This window comes from Salmo salar, chromosome ssa14 (assembly GCF_905237065.1).
Source record: "Salmo salar chromosome ssa14, Ssal_v3.1, whole genome shotgun sequence".
Classification (NCBI taxonomy): Eukaryota; Metazoa; Chordata; class Actinopteri; order Salmoniformes; family Salmonidae; genus Salmo; species Salmo salar.
The window spans coordinates 25,393,903-25,412,779 of NC_059455.1; the positions used below are offsets into that span (position 1 = coordinate 25,393,903).

Consider the following 18,877-nt stretch of genomic DNA (forward strand, 5'->3'; position numbering starts at 1 on the left):
CCAGCTACACGGTGTCTCAATCTACATAGGAAGTCTGTCCGACCCTAGCTGTAAGCAAGAGGGTCGGATCTGCTGTCTAGCTAACATGCAATTGTTTTGTAAATGATGTACCCAGTGGTGGAAAAAGTACCCAATTGTCATACTTGAGTAAAAGTAAAGATACCTTAATAGAAAATTACTCAAGTAAAAGTGAAAGTCACCTAGTATAATACTCCTTGAGTAAAAGTCTAAAAGTATTTGGTTTTAAATATACTTAAGAATTAAAGGTAAATGTAATTGCAAAACTATTCTTAAGTATCAAAAGTAAAAGTATAAATCATTTCAAATTCTTTATATTAAGCAAACCAGACAACACTATTTTCTTGTTTTTAAGAATATGTAGCTAATACCCAATACAGGGAACAACTGTTTGGTCTTTCATTTATGGTTATGCCCTGGTTCCCATTTCCGGTCAGTTTGCTCAGTAGGCCTACTCGAATGTTGTCATATTTGGAGTACCTCAGATGGTGAGATTTGAACTGTTAATTCTTTGCCAGTCTTGATAACAATAATGGTAGTTTGTTATTTTGTAAATGCCACCATGCATGGCACTGCATCAACAATATGACCCTCAATATGATGTTTGATTGTATGACTTCACAGATGGCTCAATTGGAGGTCAAATTGCAGGCAGAACTACAGAGCACAGCTAAAGTGGTGGCCTGCTGTTTCTTCTTTCCCACCCGGGCACCTGATGGCACCACTGGAGAAGGAATAGGCACTGTGTGGCTATATGATGCAGTCGTTCAAAACAGAAAGAGGAACACATCAGGGACATATTGTAACCCCACAAACACCACACATCAGGGACATATTGTAACCCCACAAACACCACACATCAGGGACATATTGTAACCCCACAAACACCACACATCAGGGACATATTGTAACTCCACAAACACCACAGCAGACCCCGGGCACTGGTGGCACTATCACCTCATAATGACGAGTGCATTCCTGGATGCCTCAGGGATTTTGTTATTATTTTGAAAAACCTTCCCAGGATGTTATCAAATCAAATGTTTGAAAGTCAGTCATTGCTTTTCAATCGGTAAATGTTTTGTAAATGATGTACCCAGTGGTGGAAAAAGTACCCAATTGTCATACTTGAGTAAAAGTAAAGATACCTTGATAGAAAATTACTGAAGTAAAAATGAAAGTCATCCAGTAAAATACTACTTGAGTAAAAGTCTAAAAGTATTTGGTTTTAAATATACTTAAGTATTAAAAGTAAATATAATTGCAAAAATATACTTAAGTATCAAAAGTATAAATATTTATATTATTAAGCAAACCAGACATAATTTACAAAAAAACGTGTTTAGTGAGTCCGCTAGATCAGAGGCAGTAAGGATGACCAGGAATGTTCTCTTGATAAATGTGTGAATTGGACCATTTTCCTCTCCTGCTAAGCATTCATTTACATTTTAGTCATTTAGCAGACACTCTTATCCAGAGCAACTAGGGTTAAGTGCCTTACTCAAGGGCACATTGACAGATTTTTCTCCTATTTGTTTCAGGAACTCAAACCAGCGACCTTTCAGTTACTGGCCCACCGCACTTAACCGCTAAGCTACCTGGAACCCCATTCGAAATGTAATGAGTACTTTTGCGTATCAGGGAAAATGTATGGAGTAAAAAGTACATTATTTTCTTTAGGAATGTAGTAATGTAAAAGTAGTCAAAAATATAACTAGTAATGTACAGATACCCCCAAAAATGACTTAAGTAGTACTTTAAATTATTTTTACTTAAGTACTTTACACCACTGGATGTACCTGTATTTAAAATAATACAAAATAATTGTGATAAAAATGTATGCAAATTCCCCTTCGTGCATTCGTCACTACCAACACAATTTATTTAATTTGACTTATTATGAATTTAAACTGTCCAGAACGTATTTGTTGAATGTTTATTTTTGAAATAAAAGTATATTCTTTTGGCATATTTCAATACCGTAAGCATACTAATAGTTGCTGCGCACTTGTGTTTTTAGCGTAGCTAGTCTAGCCTTCTAGCAGTAGTAGTGCCATGATGAAGTGTGCCCAATAAATAGCTTAATTGTGTCACAACGAGGAATCAAATAGACAGGTTACATTGTATTCCGGGGATCGTTGGTGTTCGAATCGAACATCATTCTGAGATGTTATGTTTGTTTTATTTCGCTGGCAGCTGGGCATTCCACCAACTAGTCAGACGTTGTTTCGTGTTGTACTGACTGTAAAAGAGGACAGTGTGCGTCAGCATTCAAGATGGACACCGCCGAGGAAGGTAGCTAGCATGCTCGTCAACCCATATTGTTACATTTACGTTACAGTATTAGTTAACTTCCTGTTGTGACACACATTTGATTGGCCCTCAAGGAATCTGTTTTGTGGAAATGTAACGATAATTGTTTCTTTCTGTCGATTCTGCTACCTGCGTGTAGTAGCTAACGTTAACGTCAATTAGCCATGCTAGTAAGCTAACTAACTTAAGCTACATCCACTCACTAACCACTAGGTCCGAGATATAGCTAACCAACATTCGTGACTGCTAGTTAACATTAGTGGTGCGCTAACTTCACTGCTACACGTTGTTGTTAAATGTCAATTCAATAGAATAGTGGCGTAGTACTCAATGATACAATCAACATAGCTAGCTAGCGAACTAACATAATAGCAACATGATAGAATTGAAACGTTTGTTTGCAAACCCTCCCAGTATGTGCCACCCACCCATTACATTAGTACTGTCACTCACTTGATTGGTGTCAGTGACAAGTAAAGCATGTGCATGATTCATTGCTGAATGTAAAGTTAATCAAAAGCCCCAGACTATTTACAAATGAAAGCCCATACATAAAGAGTATTGAGATCACTGAAATATCTGCAAGGTTGTTATCATGCAAGTTGCACATTACGGTTTCTCTAACAAAGCCGGTCTGATTTTCTGCATACAAAATCAGCATCATGCCTTTTTCTTTGTTGGTAGAACCCTGTTCTCTGTGATTTTGTCTGATTCGTGTCCTTGTTTTCTGCAGGGGATATATGCCGGGTCTGCCGGTCTGAAGGAACCCCGGACAAGCCACTATATCACCCGTGTGTTTGCACAGGAAGTATAAAATTCATCCACCAAGAATGGTATGTGGTGTTGGAGGTATATTCAAACACAGGGCCAGTGGCATTTTTTTTTAGAGACGGTCTCTGTTCTATCCAGAGCTTGATACATTCAAGATTGGGATCAGAGCCAAGTGTTACTAAGGAAAAGTAATACTTAGCCAGAGATGCACTCTGATACAAAACTCAGCAAAAAAAGAAACATCCTCTCACTGTCAACTGCGTTTATTTTCAGCAAACTTAACATTTGTATGAACATAACAAGATTCAATAACTGAGACAAACTGAACAAGTTCCACAGACATGTGACTAAAATAAATGAAATAATGTGTCCCCGAACAAAACCTGTCCCACAGGTCTGATGTTCGGATGTACCGATCCTGTGCAGGTGTTGTTACACGTGGTCTGCCACTGCAAGGGCGATCAGCTGTTCAACTTGTCTCCCTGTAGCGGCATCTCACAGTACGGACGTTGCAATTTATTGCCCTGGCCACATCTGCAGTCCTCATGCCTCCTTGTTCAAACAAATGAGCAGGGACCCTGGGCATCTTTCTTTTGGAGTTTTTCAGAGTCAGTAGAAAGGCCTCTTTAGTGGCCTACGTTTTCATAACTGTGACCTTAATTGCCTATCGCCTGTAAGCTGTTCTTGTCTTAACGACCGTTCCACAGGTGCATGGTCATTCATTGTTTATGGTTCATTGAACAAGCATGGGAAACAGTGTTTAAACCCTTTACAATGAATATCTGTGAAGTTATTTGGATTTTTACAAATTATCTTTGAAAGACAGGGTCCTGAAAAGGGGGCATTTCTTTTTTTGCTGAGTTTATATCTCTCCCCGTGCTAGATGGACTGACCTTAGGCATTGTCAATTTATATTTTGCAATGCTGCACATGTGACACTGCACTTATATAATCCATCTATGTGTTTTCACAGCTTGGTACAATGGCTAAAACACAGCAGAAAAGAATACTGCGAGTTATGCAAACACAGATTTGCTTTTACGCCAAGTAAGTAATTACATTTCTTTCTCTGTCTATATACCTTCTGTTTTAACATACTATTCAATTCTGTATTTACTTCTCATTAGAGTGAGGCTGCTCTATCAATTGTTACATACTTCAGTCTGAATTGGAGAACTACCGATGCAGATTTTTTTTTAGGGCTGATTCCAATTTTTGGGGGTCAAGAAGGCAAATGGCTGATATTCAATATCATTAGATTAGAAAATGTTGATGACAAAATGTCCCAGAGACAGTCATGTATGCATTCATGCATCCATTTTTAAATTAAACAATACATTTGACTTTGTTTTTACCAAATGTATCTACATAACAACATAATGGTAATACTTGTATTTGAATGGTAAATCTCTTGATAAACTGGATAAATTAAGATGTCATAGTCCCACTCACAATACAGGTGTATGCATTATGAGTGTGTGCATGTATTGAGCTGGTTTTGGCTGATCAGTGGAGTCTCATCTGTAGCACCATAATCTGTTTGGTTTCCATTTGGGACCTATATTAGCCTACTGATCAGCAACATTTGCTCCAGCATGTCAAGCCTGTATGGAAGGACATAATATAGGCACTGCTGTTAGTTTGAGAATATAAAAGAACATATTTTCAATGCAAATGGATCCAACGTAACATCATGATTTGTGGTCACGGATGTTTATGAAACTAGCATTTTTTTCTTTTCAGATAACATTTTTTCCAGCTGTCAGGACTCATTTCTAGACATCTCAGCTGCTAGGGTGAAATTCGAAACAACTCAATTGGCTAGTTCAGCTATCTTAACAAGAAATGGGCGGGTTGTAACTTGGTCCTACTGCTACGATTGGATAGAGTGAAGGTGTAGCTCTGCTCCCTTTCAAATCTTCTCTCTCTCCATCGCTCATATCACTTGGTTCTGTTTTCTGCTACTATGAGAACTAACTCAATGGCTAGTTGCACATTTATGGCTTGGTAGCAAATGTCATATCAAACAAGGAAAACGAGAGTAGGGAAAAATATGAAACGTCAAGGCACGTTCTTTTTGACTCGAATTGGCCGATAGTTTCAAAAGGTCCATAAACATGCAGAAATATTCTTAATTAGCTAACCCTATTGCCAACCTTTTATTTAGGTATTTTAAAACACTTAATTCTATCCCTTTTTATGACAATCATATAATCCGACTATCAAGTCAATTTATGGATACGATTGCGGCTGGTCAGATCAGGACACCAGCAAATAGCTAATGTTAGCTAGCTATGTTGGCTATTAGCGCCTATCTGATATCTTAGCACCATGTTTATCTAGCTAACACCACAGATAAAAGGGTTAGTTATCGTAATCTTTGCTAACAGGTCGCATAGCTATCTGCTTCGATAGCTTGCTTATTGCATGTCCGGGCACGTTGACACAATCCCTTATTATTAGTAAATTAACTAAACGAATATTTGCAATAGGAGTTCGATTTTGGTCACTCTGTCAATTTCTCAATACTGCACCTTTCTGTTGGAGAATGAGCTAGCTTGCTGCTGCTGATTTTATTTATTTTATTTTTCTCAGCTAGACATTCCTCAGCATTGTGCAGTGCTCATGGCTCAGTCGGTGTGATTGCTAGCATAGCAGCAGTTTATATCGGCTCGGGTGATTATCGGTCGTTCTCTAGTCTGGATCTGCTATCGTTGAAGTCGTTTGTGGTGATGAGAGGCGTTGTACAAAACAAAGTAGTCAGTAATTGGATCGTTTAACCAAAGAGTATCAAAGACAAGAGAGAATTTTCAAAACTTTACCCATGTGTGTTCTGGCTTTGGGAGGGAGTCAAATCCCGACTCATTGTGGAGAAGAAACAAATGTTTGCAGGCGTGTCGTTTTGGCGGAAACAATGAGTCTGGGTAGCCAGGCAAACTGTGAGCTGCCCTGGGTCATTATCATACAGTAAAGGTCTAGGGGACAGACAGAGCCCTGTTTAAACTAATAAATTTCTTTGGAAGTGTGGCTCAAGCTAATGTGCATGCAGAAGCCTGCTCTGTTTCTCTTACTGGAGTCTGTCTGCCATCTTCATTCACATAGTGAGTGATTTAGCAAGAGATTAGCATACTTCTTGTATTTTGAGATTGTAAATATCTTGTTTTTTGAAATATTTTTTTATTGTGGTTTTTATCAGATGATTAGATTGTCTAAAGGACAAGGATAATCAGTCTGTCATGATACCAATAGAAAATGGTCTGTTTTCTGACCAGGCAACTACTGACAAATCTCCGGATAACCTCTAATCTGATCCAATGCAAGCTTTTGTTAGTTCTGAATGGACCCAATTAGGACCAGTAAAGGAGCATTTGAGGACGTGGAAATGAAGTAGCCTATTTGATCCTTTCTTTCCTCTGTTCTTTTCCAGTCTATTCTCCAGACATGCCTTCCCGGCTGCCTGTCCAGGACATATTTGCGGGGTTGCTGACGAGTGTAGGCACAGCTATTAGATACTGGTTTCACTACACACTAGTGGCTTTTGCTTGGCTGGGAGTGGTTCCTCTCACAGCATGTAAGTACAAACATCCTAAAACAGTCTGGTGGTACATGTTGTTCAGTAAGCTATCCATTGTTAGCCCTTTGTAACTGTATGTTGTCCGACTGTCTTATTCCCGCAGGTCGCATCTACAAGTGTCTGTTTACCGGCTCTGTGAGCTCACTCCTCACCCTGCCATTAGATATGCTTTCTACGTACGTTTCTCCTTTTTCTTCTCCCAGACCTGTACAAAACATTCCTCTGTAAAAACATGAACAAATGTTGTTTTGTCATTTAGCAGATATCATCGTGAGACAATTGTCATGTCCCTTCATCCACAGAGAGAACTTGCTGGCGGACTGCTTGCAGGGTTGTTTCGTGGTGACGTGTACACTCTGCGCCTTCATCAGTCTGGTGTGGCTGCGGGAGCAGATTGTTCATGGTGGCGCCCCCCAGTGGCTGGAGCAGAATCAACAGCAGCCTCAACATGCACCAGCTCCACAACCTAATGAGGTAGCCAACAATCACACTGTAAAGTCAAGTCACTCTTTAACATAATGATGTAATAATGGTAGCATTCATTTAGTTCAACTTGATAAGTTGAGTGTTTTGAAGCAGTCAATACACTCTTTCTTAACCACCTATTTTAATGTTTTAGAGCTACCTGACCCCCACCTTCATGTCCTGTGTCTTTTCCCTATTAGCAGGCCCCTGGTCCTGGGCAGGGGGCAGCTGAAAACCAGCCTGCTCCTGTTGCAGCTGAGCCCCCGGCGGACAATGGTCCAGCGGCTGAGGTCCCCGACATCCAGATGGACCCGGCAGAGGACATGGAGCTGGAGGACGAGGCTGGGGCTGAGGATGTAGCGGATGCCAACAATGGAGCACAAGGTACAAACCTCAGAATGGAAAGGTTCTAGCCTGGTCACAGTTATGTTGTGCTTTTGCCAACACGATTGCTCATTGTCAGTGACCAGGAGTTGGTTTGATAGCACAAACAGACTGGCACTCGGGCTATAAAGGTCCAAGATGCTAAGCTAATACAGCCTTATTCAAAGGCTTAAGGGTGTTGCGTTTGCATTTAACAGTATTCAACATCATATTCTCTATATTTGATAATTTGCCATAGACTTTAATCTGTTGGCGATATCGGTTTGTTTGTCAAAGTATGTTCCACAGTTGGTGTTAGTGAGTGAGGTGATGCTTTTCTCTTTGTAGATGACATGAATTGGAATGCCCTGGAATGGGACCGGGCAGCAGAGGAGCTGACATGGGAGAGGGTGAGTCTGGCTTAGAATTCCCTCAGGCCTATTTGTGTTATACCCATTGGTCATTGTGGCTATGAAAATTAGAGTTAATTATTACATTTTTTAAATCGCAGATGCTCGGTCTTGATGGCTCCTTGGTTTTCCTGGTAAGTAGCTCATTCTTGGAGGGGAGAAAATAGCATTTGAAGTTTCCCCATGTTTGATGACATAGCACACCTTTTTGAGAGTCTTCAGTTTGTGTTCTTTCTTTTTTAGGAGCATGTCTTCTGGGTGGTCTCACTAAACACACTCTTCATTCTGGTGTTCGGTATGGATCATTAAACTCATGTTAAGAGAATGTGTAATTGATGAATAAACAATATAAAGAGAAATATTCGAACACCTGACTTGTATTGTTAATTTTTTTCAGCTTTCTGCCCGTATCATATTGGTCATTTCACAGTTGTGGGACTTGGCTTTGAGGAAAATGTAATTACCAGCTTAAATGAAATGTTTTGATTTTCTCTCACACATATAACCATATAGATTATATTTCAAATCTATATGAATTGATTTTGTGAAGTTTGTTTTGGAATCTGAATGACTCGTTCCATGGAACGCAGAACGAAGAAAATAAGATTGTGTAATTTCCTGTTGCAGGTGCGGGCTTCCCATTTCGAAGGCCTCATCACCACCATCGTGGGCTACATCCTCCTGGCCATGCTATTAATACTGTGCCATGTATCCTCTGGTGTCTCTCACACAAGTGTTATAGCCTAGTTTCAGTCTGTAATAGACATGATGTACTACCTGTTTTGTACTGTATGCATTCGTGTGTCTTCCTTAACGAAAATCCCAGGGATTGGCAGCGCTGGTGAGATTTCAAAGATCCAGACACCTTTTAGGAGTGTGCTACATTGTTGTCAAGGTATCTAAAATTATGAATGATTTCTCCCGTGATTGGGAATGCAAAGCTGGACTGGTATATGGCTAGTTTGTGTCTTTTGGACTCAGAAGTATATAAATATAAAATATTGTTTATCGTCCGTATGTTCTGAACTGTTACATAGCAATCAGGATTACAGTATAAATTCCAATAATCTGCCTTCTATTGCCATGAAATAAATACCAGTTATAACTATTGATATTATGATTAACCAGGTATCCCTGCTGGTAGTCGTGGAGATCGGTGTATTCCCTCTCATCTGTGGCTGGTGGCTCGACATCTGCTCACTGGTAAGCCAACCATGTTCTTCTGCTTCAATGATTCGTACTTTCAAAATAATAATTGATAAGTCACTTAGAAACCAAGTTGTTTTCTGTGTTGCAGGAGATGTTTGATGCCTCTCTGAAGGACAGAGAGCTGAGTTTTGACTCTGCTCCCGGCACCACCATGTTCCTCCACTGGCTTGTAGGGATGGTCTACGTCTTCTACTTTGCCTCGTTCATCCTCTTACTGCGAGAGGTGAGATGGTATTCTCTCATACCTTCATAGCTGTCATTTGCCTTGATATTTCTGCTGTAGAATTATTCTATATATATATCTCCCCATTGCTGATCTGTTTCAAATTTTCGATCTAGGTGCTGAGACCCGGTGTTTTATGGTTTCTCAGAAACCTGAACGATCCTGATTTTAATCCTGTTCAAGAAATGATTCACCTGCCAATATACAGACATCTCAGAAGATTCATTTTATCGGTGGTGAGTCGCAAATCGCAACTCATTTTTTTCTTGTCTGATGTTAAATGCCATATCTGTGGGTGTCTGGACAGGACAGAACCAGTAACACTCTGTTTCTCCTGTCTTTCTCCACAGGTGGTGTTTGGCTCCATAGTTTTGCTAATGTTGTGGCTTCCCATAAGGACGATCAAACTCATCCTCCCAGCCTTCCTCCCATACAATGTTATGCTGTACAGGTACGTCTAGGGGCCTAGAATGACTTGACTTAAGCCCCTGGCTCAGAGTAATGTAATAAAGCTGTTACGGCCCAAGACTCCCGTTTTGCATTTGCCGGAGGACAAACCATGGGCCGCATTAATGCATGCCTCTTTAGTAATAAAAAAAAAGAAGCCTCTTCAGTAACTAACAAATAGCCCTCTAATGTACTGTTGTGAGTGATGGTAATGTCTCTGTTGACTGGATGATGTGTTGACGGTCTCCATCTCCCAGTGATGCTCCAGTCAGTGAGCTGTCTCTGGAGCTGCTGCTGCTGCAGGTGGTTCTGCCTGCGCTGCTGGAACAGGGTCACACACGCCAGTGGCTCAAAGGCCTGGTCAGAGCCTGGACCGTTACCGCCGGATACCTGCTGTGAGTGTCACACACAAACAACAACATACCAACACGCTGTAGACTGTGTTTATGCGGTTTATCATTTACATTGGAAATCATTATTCTACTGTGATATTGTAAATGCAGGCTCTTATCGTTCTCCCATAAAACCAAGGTAAAAACCCAGAATTTAGGTATTATAGACTGACACACATCCTTGGTCTCATCTCAGAAAACCCCATGTTAACCGTGCTGTCTGTGCCACAGAGACCTCCACTCGTACCTGTTGGGTGACCAGGAGGAGAATGACGATGATGCGGACCAGCAGGCCAATAACAACCAGCAGAGGAGGAATAACAACAACGCCATCCCTGAGGGGCTGCACGCTGCCCACCAGGCTATCCTCCAGCAGGGAGGTCCTGTGGGTGTCCAGCCCTACCACCGGCCCATGAAGTTCACCTTTAGGGTGAGACATGACTATCACTCTCACCTGTTTATCATACAGTGCATTTGGAAAGTATTCAGACCCCTTTTTGTTACATTAAAGCCTTATTCTAAAATTGATTTTCCCTCATCAATCTACACACAATACCCCATAATGACAAAGCAAAAACAGGGTTTTAGAAATGTTTGCAAATGTATAAAAAATAAACATACCTAGTTTACATAAGTATTCAGGACTTTTGCAATGAGACTTGAAATTGAGCTCAGGGGCATCCTGTTTCCATTGATCATCCTTGAGATGTTTCTACAACTTGGAGTCCACCTGTGGTAAATTCAATTGATTGGACATGATTTGGAAAGGCACACACCTGTCTATATAAGGTCCCACAGTTGACAGTGCATGTCAGAGCAAAAACCAAGATGTGAGGTCAAATGAATTGTCCGTAGAGCTCCGAGACAGGGTTGTGTCGAGGCATAGATCTGGGGAAGGGTACCAAAACATTTCTGCAACTTTAAAAGTCCAAGAACACAGTGGCCTCCATCATTCTTAAATGGAAGAAGTTTGGAACCACCGAGACTCTTCCTAGAGCTGGCCGCCCGGCCAAACTGAGCAAGCGGGGGAGAAGGGTCTTGTTCAGGGAGGTGACCAAGAACCTGATGTTCACTGACAGAGCTCTAGAGTTCCTCTGTGGAGATGGGAGAATCTTCCAGATGGACAACCATTTCTGTAGCACTCCACCAATCAGGCCTTTATGGTAGAGTGTCCAGACGGAAGCCACTCCTTAAAGGAACATGAAGCCCGCTTGGAGTTTGCCAAAAAGCAGCTAAAGACTCTCAGACCCTGAGAAAAAAGATTCTCTGGTCTGATGAAACCATTTTAGAATAAGACCGTAACGTAACAATGTGGGAAAAGTTAAGTGGTCTGATGATGATCACGCTCTCCTGTTTATGATACAATGACTATCATCCTGCAGCAGTAAACTCTTCACTTGTTTCCTCTAAGCCATTTTTGTCTTCTTTCTCAGATCATGATAATGTAGTGTATTCTTGTTTTTCTAGATTGTGCTCCTGATCGTGTTCATGTGTGTGACACTGCTGGTGGCCAGTCTGGCGTGCCTTACGTTGCCAGGTGAGTTTTCTGTGTAGTCCACACAACCCACTCAGTCACTCACTGAATTACACTATCCACTCCACTGTCTTCCTCTTTCACTTACTGTCACCCTCTCTCCCTGTCTCAACCCCTCCGCCCCCTGCTACAGTATTCACCGGCCGGTACCTGATGTCCTTCTGGACGGGCAGCGCTAAGATCCACGAGCTGTACACGGCAGCGTGCGGCCTATACGTGTGCTGGCTGTCCATCAGGGTCATCACCGTGCTGCTGTCCTGGATGCCCCAGGGCAGGAGGGCCATTCTGCTCAAGGTCCAGGAGTGGACCCTCATGGTAATGCTCTGCAACACGGTAATGACAAGCAACACCCACCGCCCACATCTGTCATGAGTGAATTGGTCTTCTTAACTATTTTTGTTTTTCCCCTCGTACTGAATTGTGTTTTTTTTTTTTTTTATACAACAAAATCTAGTGTGTGAAGATGGTTTAAAACAGATATATTGACATGTAAAGACCCAGAGAGATTGAAGTATTGTATGTTCATATTGTTTATGCTTTTTCTATTACACTGCTTTATGTTAGTTTGCAAGGGCTCACATCCTTTGTGAATGCATGGCTCTGGGTGATGAATGTCCTCTACACAGGCTGAACCAGAATACAAATTCAAGATGGCTCAGGAAAATGACACCCACTGTAGGTGTGTTGAGAGGCCTGTGTTTCTAGCCCTCTGTGTTGCCTTGTACTGCACTGTAGATCCTGAAGACAGTGGTCATAGCTGTGTTGCTGGCTGGCGCCATCCCTCTCCTGCTGGGCTTGCTGTTTGAGATGGTCATTGTAGCCCCTCTCAGGGTACCGCTGGACCAGACACCACTCTTCTACCCCTGGCAGGTACTGTAAGGGTCACCCATCTAACACCAGTGGCCATATAGTGTTATGGGATTGTAGTACATTAGATGATAATGGGCATCTTAAGATTTTAAACTGCACCTAAAACATGTATGATGCTAACGTTAGATTGCCTCAATTGGATAACAGAACAAGAGGCAGCTACAGCCAACACTACTGTTTTGTGCTTTGTTTCAGGACTGGGCTCTCGGAGTGCTCCATGCCAAAATCATCGCCGCCATTACTCTGATGGGTCCCCAGTGGTGGCTGAAAACAGTGATCGAGCAGGTCGGTCCCACAAGATTGCATTTTACTATGATTATTATTATTACCTTAATTACTCTGAAGATGCCATTCATGATATAGCTCAGATTCATGTTGAATACGTGTTGGCATCATTTTGGCTTCCTTGTGTTTCCTCTTGTAGGTGTACGCTAACGGAATTCGCAACATCGATCTCCATTTCATCATCCGTAAGCTGGCTGCTCCGGTTATCTGTGTGCTACTGGTGTCTCTCTGTGTGCCCTATGTCATCTCTGCTGGCATCGTCCCCATCGTAGCTCAGTATTCCCCAGGTACGGAAAATATCAGTTAGTGAAAGTGGAATTCGTGATTTCACGTGTGTGTGTGTGTGTGAGCGAGAGAGCGCTGTTATAAGTGAGCAAATTAAAGGGATGATCCTCTGATTGCTCTCTCTGCAGGAGTTACCATGGAGATGCAGAATTTGGTGCAGAGGAGAATCTACCCGTTCCTGCTCATGGTCGTCATGCTGCTGGGAATCCTCTCATTCCAAATCCGTCAATTTAAGCGCCTTTACGAACACATTAAGAATGACAAGTGAGCACCATGACATTAAGCTCAGCACAACCACACTTATGACTTATTCTTATTGCCAATGCGGACCTGACAAAAATGTCTTCCGGATGTCTCAGACTGTCATCACAAAGTCTTCATTATTACAATGGACCGCCATAGTTGCCAGTACAAAATAATGTCTCCAAGCCTCTGAAGACATACTTGTTGGCATTTTTACACTTTTGTAGCCAGTATCCTTTCATGGCATTGTATTTCTCTCTGAAACTGTCTTTTTCTTCTTTCCCAGGTACCTGGTTGGACAGAGACTGGTGAACTATGAACGCAAGGCGGCAGGCAGAAGCAGTACAGCCACACACAGCAGCTCTTCCCAGGAGTAGGCGCTGTTAACACCTGACCTGAGAACAGCCTCTGGCTGTGTAGCGCCTCTCCTCCACCGCCTCTCTTTTGATGTCTCTTCACATTCATGACTCAAGCGCTCGCCTCTCACCATGCCTTATTTCACTCCCTGCTCGCAAGCACGACCGGAGAAAGGAGTGTGTTTTACTAAAAAGATTAAAAGGCAAAATTACCTTAAACTGGATTTTGTTAATTAAATCTAGATGTCATGTTATTCTGTTCCTGTTAGGTGTAGATGAGTTCCTGTTGTTAGGCCTGGGTGGACTACTACAGCATTTGACCAGGAGGAGGCAGAGTCCTGAGAGGCCTCTGTACGGCTCCATGGGGTAATCCCATTAGAACACATGACGGAGGCTCCGCTTTAGAGGAGTGATTAGCGTGAGACAAGGCAGAAGAACTTTGGGATCAGTTTTTGTAGTTTTTATTTATTAGTTTGGATTTTCCTTTTTAATGGGTTTAGTATTACAGTGTGTAGGTGAGAGGTTATCTGCAAGAAAGAAAAGTTCCTACTGGACTGGGTGATTTACTCTTTCTGCAGCAGGGTTCAAAGCCAGGAAATACCGATTCATGCATTTCGGTTCACTGTCTGACTGACTGGCCACAGAGGAGCTGATGAGTGTTTTCAGGCTTCCCTGAATAGCCTTATCCTGGCTTGATGGTCTCCTGTCTCAGGCTGGAGTTATTAATGAAATCCCAGCTAGCCAGCTATTTGTATCATGTAGCTCCAATATTTGGTTTCATTTGAGAGAACCCTAAAAGGCAGTCTCTGCTTTTTAGTTAGAAGTTACAAGATTGTAACTGTGTGCTCATGATATCTGTGTAATTTCTGCTCTACATTTCTTGCTACACCTGTTGTACAGAGTAACATAGGTTGTTACATATGCATGAATATCAGTCTGCACTTTAGCTTTAACATAGTGGCAGTCATTCATAAACCATTTTAGTGAAATCAAGTCAGTATTTCAATGTGGTGGTGATGACACAATACAGTTAAGTATGATTTGCTTGACAGGAGTTTTGGATCAGGTTTGACACTTTTTTTTTTTTTTGTCTGTGTTAATGAGATTGGTGCGATGTTTGTAAATAAAGCATTTCTATGCTTATGGATTGTTTACCATGGCAACAAAACCTATTTTCTTCATTTCAATGTGTAAAATTGGCTGTGTCAGTTGCAGGTTTAAGACTGTATTTCTGACTGTTTTAGAGGGTATTAAATGCTGATATTTTATGTGACCATATAGTATCTTAACTTTACAAAACTGGGTACTCTCGTTAGCCTGTTATCCGGACCAATTTTTTTTTTAGCAAATACCCTATTTTTATATGTGCGTATTGTGTAGGTCTTTTGTCTGCTTCTTGTTGTTTTTCTGAGTGGTTAAGTGTGTATTGGTCATCTTAATAAATGGCTACTTTCTTTCCTCACAGAATGTCACCTTAAACTGTTTGTCATATTCACAAGTTTCAGTCAAATTGGACTCTGAAGAGATCAAATCGGAGGTCCAAGCAAAAGCCAGTAGGCACATGACAGTCCGGGAATTTAATAGGTAAAACGCAATGGATGTGAATAGCATAAAATACATCCTCTGTTGTATCATGAAAGTCAGCCTTGCTCAATCACCTCTCCCTATAGCATGTGTGGTTGTTGGGGAGACTGGTTATATAACATCCCTACAGTACATGGGAGAATACACATTTTTATTTTATTAAAAACAACATTGTACGTTACTTGTGTGTATGTGTAATTCCTTTCTTCACATTTGAGATAATCTGCACTGGTCAATCACTCAGAATTTTGGCGATGTGGAAATTTGACCCTCCAATGAGGAGCTACTTTTCCTTTTCCCTTAATGATGGCAGCAGTGGGTTCAGACAGACCGTGATACTGTCATCTCATAGCCAATAACATAATCACACCTGATAGCAGCTGTATATCTACATTAATGCTGAATAATGCCAAGTCAATGGCACTCAAAACAACAGTTTTTCCTATAGAGATACCCTGGTTGGCTAGTTCATAAACCCTTAACCCTGATTGTCAAACTGTAAATAACTTTCAGGTCAAAATGCTCTCATCCCTCGACAACATGCCTATTCATTTTAACCAATTGATTACCATCCCATATCTGCCAAGAAATGTATGGCATATTATTGTAGGCTGTGAAAACTAATGGTATGACATTTCTATCAACAGGTGTATAGAGCTCAGGTATGGAAATACAGTGAGTTCCAAAAGTATTGGGACAGTGACACATTTTCTGTTGTTTTGGGTCTGTACTCCTGCACTTCAGATTTGAATAGACTATGAGGTGAAAGTGCAGACTAGAACTTTAATTTGAGGGTATTTTCATCCATATCATGGTGAACCATTTAGAAATTAGAGCAATTTTATGGAATCAAAAGTCTTGGGACAAATTGACTTATAGGTGTATTAAAATAGTCAAACGTTAAGTATTTGATCCCACATTCATAGCATGCAATGACTACATCAAGCTTGTGAATAATGATGAGTGAGAAAGTTACAGAGGCATAAATATTATATCCCCCCAAAAAACTAACCTCCCCTGTTATTGTAATGGTGAGAGGTTAGCATGTGTTGGGGGTATGATACTTGTGCGTCTGTAACTTTCTCACTCATTCAGGACTATCCGTAATCATGGAAGCATTCATATTAATGTAGAAGAGTTTAGAAATAATATTCTTATTTACAATAAAATGTACCCCAAAATGACACAATACATTATTGACCATTCATTTCTATTGGGCACAACATATCAAAACTATAACATAACACATAAGGAATCATGAAGTTAAACAAATCGAAATATATTTTATATTTGAGATTCTTCAAAGTAGCCACTCTTTGCCTTGATGACAGCTTTGCACACTCTTGGCATTCTCTCAACCAGCTTTAAGAGGAATGCTTTTCCAACAGTCTTGAAGGAGTTCCCACGTATGCTGAGCACTTGTTGGCTGCTTTTCCTTCACTGCGGTCCAACTCATCCCAAACCATCTAAATTGGGTTGAAGCTTGGTGATTGTGGAGGCCAGGTCATCTGATGCAACACTTCATCACTCTCATTCTTGGTCAAATAACCCTTACACAGCCTGGAGGTGTGTTCGGTCATTGTCCTGTTGAAAACAAATTATAGTCCCACTGAGCGCAAACCAGATGGGATGGCGTATCGCAGCAGATCGATGTGGAAGCCATGCTGGTTGCCAAGTGTGCCTTGAATTCTAAATAATTCACAGTATCACCAGCTCCCCGACAACCATCACACCTCCTCTCCCGTGCTTCACGGTGGGAACCACACATGCGGAGATCATCCGTTCACCTACTCTGTGTCTCACAAAGAGACAGCGGTTGGAACCAAAAATCTCAAATTTGGACTCATCAGACCAAAGGACAGATTTCCACCAGTCTATTGTCCATTGCTCGTGTTTCTTGGCCAAAGCAAGTCTCTTCTTATTGGTGTCCTTTAATAGTGGTTTCTTTGCAGCAATTTGAGGCCTGATTCACGCAGTCTCCTCTGAACAGTTGATGTTGAGATGTGTCTGTTACTTGAACTCTGTGAAGCATTTATTTGGGCTTCAATCTGAGGCTGGTAACTCTAATGAACTTATCCTCGGCATCAGAGGTAACTCTGGGTCTTCCTTTCCTGTGGTGGTCCTCATGAGAGCAAGTTTCATCATAGCGCTTGATGGTTTTTGCGACTGCACCTGAAGAAAACGTTAAAAGTTATTGAAATTTTCCAAATTGACTGACCTTCATGTCTTAAAGTAATGATGGACTGTCGTTTCTCTTTGCTTATTTGAGCTGTTCTTGCCATAATATGAACTTGGTCTTTTACCAAATAGGGCAATCTTCTGTATACCACCCCTACCTTGTCACAACAGAACTGATTGGCATTAAGAAGGAAAGAAATCCCACTAATTACCTTTTATCAAGGCACACCTTTTAATTGAAATGCATTCCAGGTGACTACCTCATGAAGCTGGTTGAGAGAATGCCAAGAGTGTGCAAAGCTGTCATCAAGGTAAAGGGTGGCTACTTTGAGGAATCTGAAATATACAATATATTCAGATTATTTTAACACTTTTTTTGCTTACTACATGATTCCATAAGTGTTATTTCATAGTTTTGATGTCTTCACTATTATTCTACAATGTAGAAAATAGTAAAAATAAAGAAAAACCCTTGAATGAGTAGGTGTGTCCAAACTTTTGACTGGTACTGTAAGTGAATTTGTCCCAATACTTTTGATCCCCTAAAATTAAGGGACTATGTACTAAAAGTGCTGTATTTTTTTAAAAGGTTCCCCGAAATGGATGAAAATACCCTCAAATTAAAGCTGAAAGTCTGCACTTTATTCTCATAGTCGTTGTATAGTTTAAAATCCAAAATTCTGGAGTATAGAGCCAAAATCACAAAAATGTGTCACTGTTCCAATACTTTTGGAGCTCATTGTATGTTGAGATTGTAAATACTGTTGGCTCCATATCTAATGTTGATTGACCTTGGTTGCTGAATTCTTATTCTAACACCCTTTTCACGCTATAGTGCCGACCCAAACTTTAGTTTCAGAATATTGTCCCTTCCAACACAGTTCTAAGCCAGTACGGCTCAGCCCTATCTGGCACAATAAGATACAGTGCTTTCAGAAAACATTCATACCCCTTGACTTACGGTGCATTCGGAATGTATTCAGACCTGTTGACTTTTTCCACATTTTGTTACATTACAGCCGTATTCTAAAATTGATTAATACATTTTTGCAAATATATTAAAAATAAATATGGAAATATCCCATTCACATAAGTATTCAGACCCTTTACTCAGTACTTTGTTGAAGCACCTTTGGCTGCGATTACAGCCTCGAATCTTCTTGGGTATGACGCTACAAGCTTGGCACACCTGTATGTGGGGAGTTTCTCCCATTCTTCTCTGCAGATCCTCTCAAGTTCTGGCACAGCTATTTTCAGGTCTCTCCAGAGATGTTCGATCGGTTTTAAGTCTGGGCTCTGGCTGGGCCACTCAAGGGCATTCAGAGACTTGTCCCGAAGACGCTCACGTGTTGTCTTG

The 18,877-nt window shown here is 41.1% G+C and overlaps 1 protein-coding gene across 2 annotated transcripts; it reads left to right on the top strand.

The window, feature by feature from the left end:
* Positions 1 to 2,000: 2,000 nt before the first annotated feature.
* On the top strand, positions 2,001 to 15,523 carry LOC106569226 (E3 ubiquitin-protein ligase MARCHF6). Of its 2 annotated transcripts, none has more exons than XM_014140382.2 (26): positions 2,001 to 2,313; positions 3,065 to 3,164; positions 4,076 to 4,149; positions 6,530 to 6,673; positions 6,780 to 6,852; positions 6,979 to 7,150; positions 7,342 to 7,525; positions 7,853 to 7,914; positions 8,016 to 8,048; positions 8,158 to 8,209; positions 8,312 to 8,370; positions 8,542 to 8,622; positions 8,741 to 8,809; positions 9,043 to 9,117; positions 9,212 to 9,346; positions 9,463 to 9,582; positions 9,697 to 9,797; positions 10,051 to 10,188; positions 10,417 to 10,615; positions 11,653 to 11,722; positions 11,853 to 12,034; positions 12,455 to 12,589; positions 12,785 to 12,874; positions 13,014 to 13,161; positions 13,288 to 13,423; positions 13,689 to 15,523. In XM_014140382.2, the coding sequence occupies exons 1-26, from the start codon at positions 2,295 to 2,297 to the stop codon at positions 13,777 to 13,779; spliced, it is 2,742 nt and encodes a 913-aa protein (XP_013995857.2). In that variant the 5' UTR covers positions 2,001 to 2,294; the 3' UTR covers positions 13,780 to 15,523. The 2 variants fall into 2 exon arrangements, with proteins under 2 accessions (XP_013995857.2, XP_013995856.2); XM_014140381.2 differs by having other exon boundaries at positions 2,002 to 2,313; positions 11,853 to 12,052.
* Positions 15,524 to 18,877: the final 3,354 nt, after the last annotated feature.